The 13,826-nt window shown below is 38.9% G+C and overlaps 1 protein-coding gene across 1 annotated transcript in view; it reads right to left on the bottom strand.

Moving 5' to 3' along the window:
• Window positions 1-1,251: 1,251 nt before the first annotated feature.
• BMP2 (bone morphogenetic protein 2) overlaps window positions 1,252-13,826 on the bottom strand; it is a 34,868-nt gene continuing 22,293 nt past the window's right edge. The window contains exons 4-5 of the mRNA XM_003788019.3: window positions 7,285-7,289; window positions 1,252-1,262 (exon numbers count right to left, since the gene is read on the bottom strand). Of these exons, the coding sequence (XP_003788067.2) occupies window positions 7,288-7,289 (2 nt within the window). The 3' untranslated portion in view covers window positions 1,252-1,262; window positions 7,285-7,287. The remainder of the gene's footprint in view (window positions 1,263-7,284; window positions 7,290-13,826) is intronic.

Consider the following 13,826-nt stretch of genomic DNA (forward strand, 5'->3'; position numbering starts at 1 on the left):
TGATTTGACACATATTAGCTTCCAATACATAGATTTTTAAGAGTTTAAATCCCCCCTAAACACTTTTATAGCTGTATCCCACACATTTTGATGTACTGTGTGTTGGTTTACATCCAATTTAAAACATTTTCTAATTTCCACGTGATTTCTTCTTTAACCATGGATTATTAAAAATGTATTAATTTTCAAATTAAGGATTCCCTAAGTTTGTTGATGTGAAATATAATTGTGACCATAGGTCAGAGAACATAATTTGTATAATTTCTGTCTCTTAAAATATAATGAGTCGTGTTTTATGGCTTAACAGGTAGCCTATCCTGGAGAATGTTTATGTATGCTATTGCTGGGTAGATTATTCTACAAATTTCTATTAGTTCAAACTGGTTAATGGTGTTATGTAAATATTATTTGAATGTATTGATTTTTTATCACATAGAACATAGTTTTAGAAATCATTGTTGAGTAGAGTATGCTTAGCGATCTTATTTTCTTTCAAGTCTTTTAATGTTTGCTTCATGCATTTAAGAATCTGTTGTTGGGTATATATTTATAAATATAATATCTTTTGATGAATTGGTCCTTTTATGTTACAAAACAGCTTCTGTGTTTTCAGCGACATATTTTATCTTGTAGTCCATTTCGTCTGATACCAGCAGGCCCATTCCATCTTTAAGTTTGCAGTTTGCATGCCGTATCATTTTCACGCTTTCAGTTTCAACCTTTTTGAGTCAGTGAATCAAGTTGGTTTCTTATAGACAGCAGATAGTTGGAGCTTGAGTTTTTTTCCAGTCTGAAAATTTCTGCCTTTTGATTGTAATGTTTAATCGATTCACGTTTATTGTAATCATTGATTTAGGTTGATTTATGTTTGCCATTTTGCTACTTGTTCACTTTGTTTCATGTTTCTTTTGTTTTCCTGATTCTTCTTACTACTTTCTTTTGTGGCAAATATTTTGTAGTCTATTATTTTTAATTCCTTTCTTGTTTATTTGTTTATTTATTTATTTTTATAGCAACAGAGTCTCACTTTATCACCCTTGGTAGAGTGCTGGGGCGTCATCCTTTCTTGTTTTTTATATGATTTTTATATGTTTTTTATATGATTTTCAATGTTTTTAATGGCTGATTTACAACTTGCCATCTAGACCTTAATTTATTATAATCTAACTTCAGATTAATACTAATTTAATTCTTGTAAGGTAAAGAAGTAGTCCGTGATAGTCCTATTTCTTACTCCTACCTTTTTGCTATCTTATTATTCTCTTTTGTCTTTTTATTTATATTCTTCAGCTTAAATAACTTCTGTTTGTCTAAATTCAAGTTTATTGGTTCTTTCTTTGAGCCTGTATCTGTTGTTCAACCCCCAGAATGATTCTTCAATTATTTTATTTTCATTAGAAGAATTTACAATTATTCTGTTTAGTGTTTTCATTAAGACTTTATCTGTGGTGGGAGGGTGACTGGAAAGATCACCTATATATCTGTCTAACAAGGGTACAAGTGAACTTTTCTAGAACTAGAATATAAATGTTTTGACACAATGACTAAGCAAATGACATGAAATCTATGTTGACCAGCTTGATGAAAGTATTTCAAATTGTCTATGAAAACACTACACTGTACCCCATGTTTGCATTAATGTATACAGCTATCATTTAATTAAAAAAATTTTAAAAAAAAGACTTTATCTGGTTATTCATTTTTTTTACACTATTCTTTAATTCCTTAAAAGTTACATTTAAGGATACTCAAGAATACTAGCTAAGTATTTTTTTTTTTTATTTTTAGCTTCGTTCTTTGAAAACTGAACATTTTAGATAATGTATTATAGCAACTCAGGATTTCTATTTTTTCTTCCTTAGGTTATTTTTGTTGCTGATCTTTCTATTTAACAATTTGCCTAAATGAATTCTGTGGAATCTTCTTTCCCCATAATATATAGCCTTTAATGCCTCTGCTTAGATTTGTGTTGTTATTCTTGTTTTATTTGTTGAGCCTGGCTTCCTAGAGTTTGCCCTTATTTTATCATAATTTAATGGTCAATGAATTATCAGTCAGAAATGATGCGCAAACACTAAGACAGTAATCTTTCCACAGTTTGGTGGTGGAACTGTGTGTGGATTGGGAAATGCATTTAAAGCTCAGGTGGTTTGTACCTCTGTGTGTGCAAAGCCTTACAATCAGCCAGGATGACCATATAGCAAGGGACTTTTCCAGCTTCTCCTGAGTACACGCATATTTTTGCACATGTACTTGGCCTTTCAGCAGCCCACAGATATCTTAAAGCTTATGGAGAACCACTATAGCTGTCTTATTCTCTGGCTCTCTCCATTAAATTATTTTTCCCTATCACAATTGCAATGATGGCCTTCTTTGTTTGCCATGAGATCATACTCTTTTCAAGATCACTTATGGAAGTGATGCTTTTTTGGTACTCAGCTCCAACCCCCTTCTAGCAGTGCAGTTACTGGTTTTCTGAACTTACCATTCCCTGGAAGAACTAACTGAACTAACTGCAATAGGTCATGTGGATGGGGTGAGTGGGAGCACACCCACACCAAAGTGCCATCAATTTCCACAGTTTTTACCCAAGGTTTACTAAGATTTTTTGAACAAATGTTTCTATGTTTGTTGTATATCCTTGGAGGATTTATTTCAGGAGTTATGAAATGGTTGCTTTCCATAATTTGGTTAAGTTCGCTCAGTTTTATCATTGATTTTTGTGGACATGATATGCCGTGCTCCTTACTTCTATCTGGAAGCCTTTCCCCTAAAATAACATTGTGAGTCTTTGAAACTCCAGAAAAATAGTCATGGAAGGAAAGACATCTAGAAAATATCACTGTATTACAATATAAAATAAAGATGAATAATTAATCTGCAGTTGGGGAAATCAGATTGAATTGGTTAAATATATTTAACTGGTAAAATGTAGACTGGTAATTAAGATAACTGTGTTCTGGTTCTGAAACTAACATCCATAAGCCATGAATCGCAGTGTGCACTTCATCTGGCTGAACCTTGTATTTCTCAGACATTACAAAAAGCAGGCTGGAATTAAATTCCCTATAAGGGTCTTGATAGAACTAATAGCTGTACTTCAGATTAAAATAGCAAAACATAACTGAGAGATGACAAAGGTGCACAGTTACATACAGTGAAAGAACAAGCAAGTCTGCTGATAAAACACGCAGAGCCACCATCTTGGTAAAATCTGCTGGTGGATGTGACCTTGACTCAACACTTAGTTAAGAGAACATGAATGTACCACCAGACCCAAGCACCCATACCACTTTGACCTGCTCTGATAATCTAGACTTTCACACCATGAACTTCTTAGAATATAAATAACCTGATAAGCAAAACCTAAGCACCACAGACGAGTGGTATAATGTGGTGTTTGTCCATCTAAGGACAAAGTTTCAAATCTCTACTCCCCACTGAGTAACTGTGAGCAAGAATCCTTAAACATCTGGACCTCAAATTCCTCAACTGAAAAATGCGTATAAAATCATGTATTCCTTTGACAGCTAAGATGATTCAAACAAATGTGGCATTGCAAGTAGACAGTGCCAAACTTGGCACTTAAATGCTCCATAAATGGAGGTAGTTACAATTGTTTAATACCTCCATGGAGTGATCCTATGTGATGGCAGTGGAGGGGGTTGTTGCATGAAGATGGGAATCCACACCAGATATCTCTCCCCTTTATGAAGTTGATGCTAGGATAAGTCATATAAGAGATGACTACTTCTTCTTCTTCTTCTTCTTCCTTTTTGAGACAGGATCTCACTTTGTCATAGAGGCTGCAGCACAGTGACAGTGATGCAATCATACCTCACAGCAGCTTCCAACTTCTGGGCTCAAATGATCCTCCTGCCTCAGCCTCCTGAGTAGCTGAGACTACAGGTGCCTACCACCACACCTGGCTAATTTTTTAAATGTTTTTTAGAGATAGGTTCTCACTATGTTGCTCAGGCTGATGTCAAACTCCTGGCCTCAAATGAACTCCTCCCTCCCATCTTGGCCTTCCAAAGTGCTGGGATTATAGGTGTGAGCATTCACATGTGGCCAGAAATCCCTTCTTAGGATAAATATTAGTACCCATTATTGCCTCACAACCCTGAGTGGAATTAGGAAAGCGAAATGGAATAAAGCAGAAGGGGAAGTAGAGAAGAGAAAAGAAGGGGCAGGCGCTGAACAGAAGGCCAAGAGGACTATCAGTTTGCTTGGGGCACGTGGAAGAGACAAAGTGAGAGCAAGTGAAGGTGGCAAAAGGCATGCAGGCCGCAGGGAAGACCAATTCTGCCTAAGGCCACTTCACATAGATCCCATTTCAGGAATCTGAGGGCTTCTCCCTGGTCTCTTTCACAACAGCCCCAAGCATCTGAATACTCTATGACTCACCATTATCTCTTCTTTATCAGCAAAATATGCTCTTTCACTCCTCCACCTTCCCTCCCAAATTAATCCCAAGCCCAGAGATTTTCCAGAGCTGTTCCTCATTTATTCACCCTGGCAAGCAGCCATTAAGTGCGGTCCCCAGGCGGGCATGTTGCCCAAGCTGGCCACATCTACCTGCTCTGGTAGGTGTATTTTGACATGTGGGCCTTTCCAGTAAGGAGCTAGGAAATAGCCTGTGCCAATGCATCAGTTAGGATGTTAGGGGATACATCGACTTCATAAATGACAAAGTCCTGGGGAGAGTGGAGAGAGAGAGAGAGTCAGATGTGGTTTGATCAGGCTTCTGCTCCACTTTCCTATGTGGCCTGTGTCTCTGCCTGGTCTCGCCTTCATTGTCAGAAAAAGGCCAAATATGATCGACTATAGCCTGGATTCATAAAGTGACCTCGGGCAAGTGTCTCAAAATTTTATATCCATATAAATAAATCCTCTAGGATCTTGCTAAAACGCAGATTCTGGTTCAGGAGATTTGAGGTGAAGTCTGAGATTCTGCATTTCTAACGTTCCAGGTAATGTGGATTCTCTGCACTTCGAGGACAAAGGAACGGCAGATGTCTGGAGCAGATGTGGAAGCCCTGTATGCTTCCTAAAAATGGTGACTTTGTTTTTATCTACTGCTGAATTCCCAAGGCCTCTAATACTACCCTCTATAGCATAGATATTCTACAAATATTTGTTGAATTTTGAAGCATACTTCCAAACAGTTATCCCTCTCCAGGAACAACCATCAACCTTCAAGCCTTTCCATTGCTATTTAAAGCACTCAAAAGATGCTGAAAGCCAGAACAGACTAAGTGATAGAACACTTGCATTTCAAAATTGCAAAGTTACAGATGTCTCCTTTCCTTGAGATAGCTTGTTGGTAAGAGACCAATATAATAACCCTATTGAAACATCAGTCTCTAGACACAGGGATCGTCTTTCCAGGTGCATGGAATTTTGCAATTAGAGTATTATAATCAAAGATTACTGAATGTTTGAGCACACAAATAAACTGCATTACTCCTTGCAAGCTTTTTGGTGTACCTTCTCATATGTATAGGGTGACCAGATTTTAACATCTGTAAGGCGGGACAACATGGGGTGGGGGTGGAGTGGAGGCAGAGCGGGGACGCGGGGCAGGGGATTGCGCAGGGCAGGGCCTGACAACAAGGCAAACTTTGATAAGCAGTTCTCGATAATCACTTCTCAGCAATTATTTATTACAGTTTAACATTATAAAATTAACAAAAATAATATAAAACTCATATTCTGGCAAAATAGCCATATGGCAGCCAAAAACCGTATATTCCCTTCTTGTTCTCCAGACCCTTCGTTCATTCTTTCCGAAAATTGGGACTTTTTAAAAATGCAGTAGGACGAGGGACAAATTGTTGAAAAGCGGGACTGTCCCGCCAAAATTGGGACATCTGGTCACCCTACATATGTAACAAGGTTAAGTGGTGTGAGAAGAACACGAAGGTGACTTAGAGGGTCTCCAAATTCAAACTGGTATGCAGCAATGAACGTTAAAATAAGATAATCTTCTGTTGACCCGATATGCTCTGATTCATTTGGAAATACAAAATCATGGGATTTATGATTCAAAGGAGTCCCAATTCGGCTCCAAGTTTTTTTGTGGAAATATTTTTACATCTTCTTGAGTGTTTCTTACTCTTTGCTGTAGTCGGAGATAGATCTGAGTTCTGGAGAGAAAGGGAAAAACCTCGGAGAGATGTCTTCCTGCCTGCCTTACATTCACGTAGCATGATGGGTCTAGAGAGAAACTATTATCTACTAACAAACAAACAAAAAGAAACATCAAATGGGAACTGACAAAATGTAAAAAACAAACACAACAAAAACAGACTTGTGATCCATGGCACTTCCTAACCGTGATACTCAAAGGAGGCAATTTTTCTGGAGTCAAAGAAAACCATCTTTCCAAAGGCCTCAGTTAGGCGTCTTCACAGCAATGGATGATAACGTAAACTGTGTGGACCCTAATTTATCTCGTTTATCCGCTAGGTGGCAGGACTCAGATGACTGTCAGAAGCACCGTCTCTGTGAAAGGGCTAATCTCCAATCCTCACTTCCTAGGTCCTTTCCCTTATCAGGGGGAAATGCATATGTTCCTTCTGGCCTAATTTTTGGAGGTGACAATTAGCCTCATGGAAATCACTGCAAAACAGTAGTTGAGGTTTCCTAACTGTCACTAAACACCCTTCTGCTAAGGTCATAGGACAAAAGTTTCCTCTCCTGTAGGTAGTTTTTTATGGCTATTTTTTTTTTTTCATGGCAGAAAGCTACTTGGGAAAAAACAAAACCAAAAAACAGGAGACAGATGTCATTATCTATTCTTCACTTCCCCAAGCAGATAATGGCCTCTGCCTCTAATAAAGGTAATAGAGGGGCCAGGGCTCACCGCTATCCCTGGCAATGAAGGTAATAAAAGGCCTCGTTTGCACCACCTGAGACCATTTGGAGGCCATCAGCAGAGCCAGTTCTGCAACTGAGAGGATGCAAATTAAGGGAAAAAACTCTTCAGTCGAAATGATCACAAAGATCTACAGGTTGCTGCTTTCAAAGAGACATTTCTCTGTCTTGAGCTTTGTGGAAAGACCAGAGGATGGAAGCATTTCAGTAAATTCCTGAACTGTAGGTAGCTAGGGTGGACTCCCGAATTCCTGGGTAAATCCAAGGCAGTTGGCAACTCTTGACTCTTCCTAGAAGCCAAGAGAGCTTCCTGTTGGAATGATAACACCCTTCCCTCATTCTGCTCTGCCAACTAGTGTCTGCTGGTCTCCATAGTCTTTGTAAGAAAGTACACTGTTGTGCCACCCTCTCTCCACTACGTGACTGGTCCGAACTGTACAAATCAAAATGGCCGCCAAAGGAGCAAACCGATAGGCCAGTTCATGTGTCTCTAAAGAGTCTTTCCCATCTTCTCCCACTGGAGATTTTAGACTCGGTAAGTTTTAGAGAGTTGTGTTAATGATCAAAACTAAAAGAGGAACAGAAGTCCTGCAAATGCAGGAAATAATATATAATATATATTATTAAAATATATATTTATATATTTTAAAATAATTAGAAAATATATTTTAGAATTAGGAAAATTTGCTAATGAGGTTAATCCCTTGACTTCTCATTGCATTTTCAATATTTGTAAACCTTTCAAGAACTCAAGAAAATGAGTTTTAAGGGAGCAGTGTAAAATTTTTTTTTTTGAAATATTAATCAACCTGGCAAATTTATACAACCAAAGATGTTCTGATGGAAAGGGTACAACCTGCAAAGTAAGGAAATAAATTTTTTCTGTTCTTCGCAGATTTGGGTAAGACTTTAATCAAGGAAATGACAGTTATTATTAACTATGTGCTCTGACACTTATTCAGAACACAGTATAAATAATTAAAGCCATTCATTAACAAGATGAGATTGAAAGGAGTGAGAAGATCATCTAATCAATTTGTGGAAATTAACCACATTTCAAAGTTAAATAAAATCCCCTGAAAAGTTCTACCTTAGTTATTTTAGACAGTTACTGCTTTCAAGCCAAAAAGCAGTAGTTTTTTAGTCTTTTCTTTGGCAGCCATTCCTTCCCTTCTCTCCCCCACTCAGGTTTTCTTTTCTCTTTCTTAACAAACACAGAGAGGAAAAGGAAAAGCAAAATAATAACTATTTAAAATTCCAAGGTTTTACTTGAAGCCAAGGCTGTGTATTTGTAGGTAACTTTGATCAGGTAAATTACCTCTAAGTGTCTCAATCTTTCCCTCTGGAAAATTGAAATCACTTATTACCTTTTGATCTGAAGGTTTGTAAAGCCATTTAGAGAAGGAATAAAACATATCGGCGGAGATTTCTGTTTGTAGGAAGATGGTATAGACACATTAGGTGTATTTTTTCCATATTCATTTCACTAAATTCAACTAAAATTTCTGGGCTTGTATATTACAAAAATTTTTTTTTAAATATCTGGAAGGTAAAAAGAGAAAGGCAGTCCAGATAGGGACCTTAGGATCTGAAGAGCACCAGTGACGAGTTCCTTGGAGTTTTGCTTTACTTTCTATATCCCAGACTCGATAGCAAAGAAGTGGCATCCCAGAAATACCAATGGCTGCAGATCAAAAACAACAATGATCAACAACAAACAACAAAGAAAATCCTGCTCTCTTTGGCCAAAGGAACAGTAAAGGAGCAGTCTAGCAAGAAAAAAAAAAAACTTTTAGATGATAACCACTGTATTCAGCTAAATGCTCCAGGAAGAAACTTCAGCCCTAGACCCACCTCTGACAGCAAAGGTCAGGTGGAGAGCCTAAACTTCCACCCTTGGCAGGTTGTGACAAGCTGCTCTAGACCTCCCTCCTGTGAGATGAGGACACCCCACCCACAATGTCAGTGGAGGCTGCATTCAGATCCTGAAATTCTACCCCCATGTAGCAGTGACAAAAAGCCCCTCAGCCCCTGGTGTCAGTGGAGGCAGAGTGGAAAGCTAGATCTCCAAGTGGAAAACTCCACTTGGTAGTAGGGAGGTCACACCCCATCCTCTTTAGCCAACAGTGTACAGACAGAGGAGTCCTCCTAAAACTCAAGATTAAAATAAGATCTAGAATCGCATAATACCCAAACTGTCCAGTTTTCAATCAAACATCCCTTGTGATTCCAAGAACCAGGAGGAACTCAAACTAAATGAGAAAAATCAATCATCAGATATTCCCCAACATGATAAATATGTTATATCTGACAAAAGCAGCCACCCTAAATCTGCTTTAATAAATATCTAAATCATGGTTGAAATAAATGACTAAATAGAAAGTCTCAGCAAAGAAATAGGAGATATAAAGAATCAAGTGGAAATTTTAGAACTAAGGAACAAAATAATTGATATACAAATCTCAATGTATGGTCTCAACAACAGAACAAAGAAAGAGAAAAGAATCAGTGAACTTGAAGAGAATGACAGAATTTACTGAAGCCAAAGAACAGAGAAAAATTGACTGAAAAAAAAATGCACAGAGTCCTCCCATTAAAAAAAAAAAAAAGTAATCCGAAATATGTTCAGCATCACTATGCATTAGGAAAATGAAAATTAAGACACAAGAGTATTGCTATATAACATTTAGTAAATCTAAAATAAGAAATAGTTACAACACCAAATGCTGCCAAGGATGCTGAGAAACTACATCACTCACATTTGCTTATGGTAATGTAAAATAGTACAGCCAATCTGAAAAAGTATATGGAATTTTTTAATGAAATCAAAAATGATTTTGCTATGTGACCAACATACTATTCTCGTCAGCATTTATCCCAGAGCAATGAAAGCTTACATCCAGACTAAAACCTGATTATTCCTCCCAACTTTAGAACCATGTATGTTCAAAAACATGGAATCAGTGCCAATGTTCTTCAACAGGCAAATGGTCAGATAAACCATGTTATGTCCATACATGGAATACTGCTCATCACTAAAAAGGAGGCAACTACTGAAACACACAAAAGCTGAGATCACACTGAAGGCTATTAGGCTGAGTGACAAAACACCAATCTCAGAAGGTCATATGCTGTATGATTTAATTGAAATAACATTTTCTAAAGGACAAAGGTATAGACCTGGAAAGCATATCATTGGTTGCCGAGGGTTAGGGACACGGCAGGGCATGAAGGCTGGTGCTGCTGTTGGGAGTAGGATAAATTAGATCATTGTTGTGACAGAACACCTTGATTGCAGTGATGTATAAGAATCGAAACATATATGTGACCAAGGGCTATAGAAATACACACAATTCTACCAATGTCAAATCCAGGGATTGCATATATTGTTGCTCTAATGATAGAAGATACAATTATTGGGGGGAGGTGTGTGCAAGGTACACATGAATCTTGAATTATTGCAAAATTAAATATGAAGATTACCTCTTGCTATAACCACCTTCTTTCTGCCAAGTGTTCTGAATCCATCCCCTCTGAACTTCCTACAGACTTGACTTTGTTTGAAGTGCCTTTCTCCCCCTGTTACCAACTACTTCTTCCTTCTTTAGCACATGGTCACAAGTTAATATCTCCCATAAAACACACACACGCACAAAGCCCTCTTGCCCACAAATCCCCCCAGTCGCTGCCCTATCACTTCACTCCACTATACAGATAAAGAATTCTTGACAATGAATTGCCCACATCCACTGTCTCAATTTTTTTCACTCTTCATCTGCACCACCCTGGTTCCTGCTTGAAGCCTTAATGGCTCTTGAATCAAGGTCAAAAACCAGTGGCTGTGTTTCTCTCCCAGAGATGTTCGCCCGTTCGTTATTGTGACCATGCTCTCCCTGGTAGAGAAGGTCCCCTCTTGGTTTTCCCATGCTGCATTTTCCAGAATTCCCTCCTTTCTGGCCACTTCTTTTCTTCTTTCCTTCAGGATCCTTGGCCTCTAGTGTCAAAATTCTATGGCGTTTAGTCTATGTTCCATTTTCATGGCTTCAAGTACTATCTACGTGCTGACAAATCCTAAGTTATATTTCTAGCCCATCCTTGTCTGAGTTCAAGTCTCATATACCCAATGCCTACTGACCAATATCATTTGGACATCTCAAATCCAGCATGTCCAGACTAAACTCTTGACATTGCTCCAGAAATGAGTTCCTGTTCCTATATCTTCTCCTCAATACAACATACCAGGAGTCACTAATAATAACAAATGTACAAAAATCTTTCCAAGACCATTCTTAGCTCTTTCTTTTCCTTCCTTAACATGCATAATCCATCAGCCAGTAATGTCAAATATACCTCTAAAGTAGGTCTCAGGCCCATTCACCTCTCTCCACCTGCCTCACCACAAATCAAATACAAGCCACCATTTTTTCTAAGCTGGAATAATGAAAATAGCTCATGCATTGGTTGTCTTAGTGAGTAACAAATCACCACAAATTTGGTGGTCTAAAATAAGGCTAATTTAGTATCTCATAGTTCCCATGGGACAATGTCCAGGTAAAAGAGTCAGCCCTTCTGTTCAGGATCTCACCAAGCTAAAAGGAGGGTGTTGACTAGAGCTTCCTGTTGCCTCTGAGGATCAGGGTCTTCTTCCGAACTTACAGCGTATAGCACATTTGTTATTTTTTGTCTTTAAGATTGCCGTCTCTATTTCCTTGCTGGCCGTTGCCCAGGGACCACTCCCAGATCACAGCACAGGCAGGTCACAGCATGGCTTTCTTTGTCCCCTTCCAGGCCAATGACACTACTCTCTCTGAGTGTTCACTCTCTTTTAAATATGTCAGTGGGTTAGGTCAGGCTACCTGGGATAATCTCCTTTTCATTAACTCAAAGTCAACTGGCTGTCTTCCTTCGTGTTCACAGGTCTGCCACACCTGAAGAGAAGGAGCTGGACAGGTGTGTACAGCAGCGCTCAGGAATCTTGGAGGCCATCTTAGAATTATTCCTACCACAGCCTTCAAATTATTCTCTCTCTTTGAATTTGCAGTCAAATTCTCCATATAACAGTCATGGTACCTTCAAAAATACATTACATTTGCCCCATGTTTCAAAGCCTTAAATAACTTCCAAGCAGATTCAGAATAGCAGAATGGCAGCCTCTGTGCTAACCTTACAATTTTCTACCCTTCCTGATCCAGACTGCTCACTCTGCAACGGCCTTCTCCCTCCTCCTTGCTGACACCAAGTTCTCTCACTCATTAACATTCCAGGGATGCACAATGTCTGTGGCCCAGAACTCTCCTCTATGCCAGTCCTTCTCAAGTCCAAGCTCACCTCTTTGCTCTGCAGTCTCTTTCTTCCCCATGAAGTTTCAGCTTGATGACTTTCTTACAGGGTTTCTCCTAAATAGGTACCTGTGATTTCCCAGCCCGGAGCCCTGATTCCTCTAGCACCTCACATTTAGTAATTACTCATTCATCAGTATGCTTGCCTATTTGTTGTTAAGAACTCTACTTTGGGGCGATTCTCAAGCCCATTCATTTTATGAATTCATTAATTAGTTTAGATTGGTACCCACCTTGAACTTGAGCCTCAATAATTCTTCAAATACATAAAGCCAACTCTAAGCTGGTTTTTATTTTCCATCCAACATTTTGACTCAGATGTCAATAGTCTAGTGATTTATATTTCTCTTGACTTTGCTCTTGTGAAAGAAAATTTGTGTAAAAGCAGTTTTCTTCAAGTTTTTTGGTGTTATTTATTTAAATTTCCCTAAGGTACAGGGAGAAGTGCTCATCCTACATTGTAATTTTCTAGAAGAGAGGACTGTGAATGGGCTGTGAATTAGACCAGGGAGTTTTTGGCCTCTGGGAAGCACCAAAATTCAAAAAATGTAAAAACAGCTACTAGGGGAAAAACAGACATCCAATTGGTCAAAAAGCCTTGTAGAATGTTTTATTTAACAGAAAATAAGACAGATGCTTTAGAATGAATTTTAATATCATAAGGGCCTCCAAAAATCAATGCTCTCTAGCCAGGGAGATAGCCTTGGGACAAAAAGGGGATAAAGAAGGCCAAGGGTTTAATTTATAGTCCCTACCACCTACACCAAGGCAGCAGGGCAAGGAAATATCAGATGCCCCCCATGTGTCCTCAAATCTAGGGAAGCAGTCTCCTCTTTAAAACCCCCATCAATGGATTTACTGTTCAGCCATAAAAAAGGTGAAGATTTTGCACCGTTTGTTATAACTTGGATGGACTTGGAGAGCGCCATCCTAAGTATCTCGAGAATGGAAAATCAAGTGTCACGTGTACTTAGTACCAATTGGAAACTTGTAGGTTAACAACAACATCCTCCCTCCCCTGAGAGAAAAACTCAATTAAATTCAAGAAGGGAGTAGAGAACTGGGGTTGGTAGGTTCCCAGCCAGCAGGAACCATGTGCAGGGGTATGTCACACTTCCTGGGTGAAGGACACAGCCACAACTTTAAGGACTTTACCTTAAAGATGCAAACTATGTAACCTAATTATATGTACCCACGTATTAATCTGAATTTTTTTTTTAAATCCCCATAAGTGAAAAAGAAGGACAGGTTAAGGGGATGAAGGAGGGGCTGGGTAGGAGAAAAGCTCAAGGGCCAGAGTCGATCCCCACTGGTGCCGAGGGCCTCTGTCGTCTCTGACACCTGCTCCCTTCTCTCTAATGCTCATCCCTGCAGCCCTGGCTTCTGCCAGCCCCTCTGCTTGGGAAGAGTGCAAACGGGCGTTAGAGCACCCAGGAAGCTGTTCTGCTAGATCTTAAAAATGAATTATGGTTAATGAGGGGCAAAGTATACACACAGTTAGTTCTAATGAATGTGGAGTTTATATGGAACTTTTGTGATTCAGAACCTCCAGCAGAACCAAAAGTTTGTTTCATTTTGAATACACCTAAGCTAGGAGCTCAATCCCTA

Source organism: Otolemur garnettii, unplaced genomic scaffold, assembly GCF_000181295.1.
Source record: "Otolemur garnettii isolate 467f Iridium unplaced genomic scaffold, OtoGar3 scaffold00025, whole genome shotgun sequence".
NCBI lineage: Eukaryota > Metazoa > Chordata > Mammalia > Primates > Galagidae > Otolemur > Otolemur garnettii.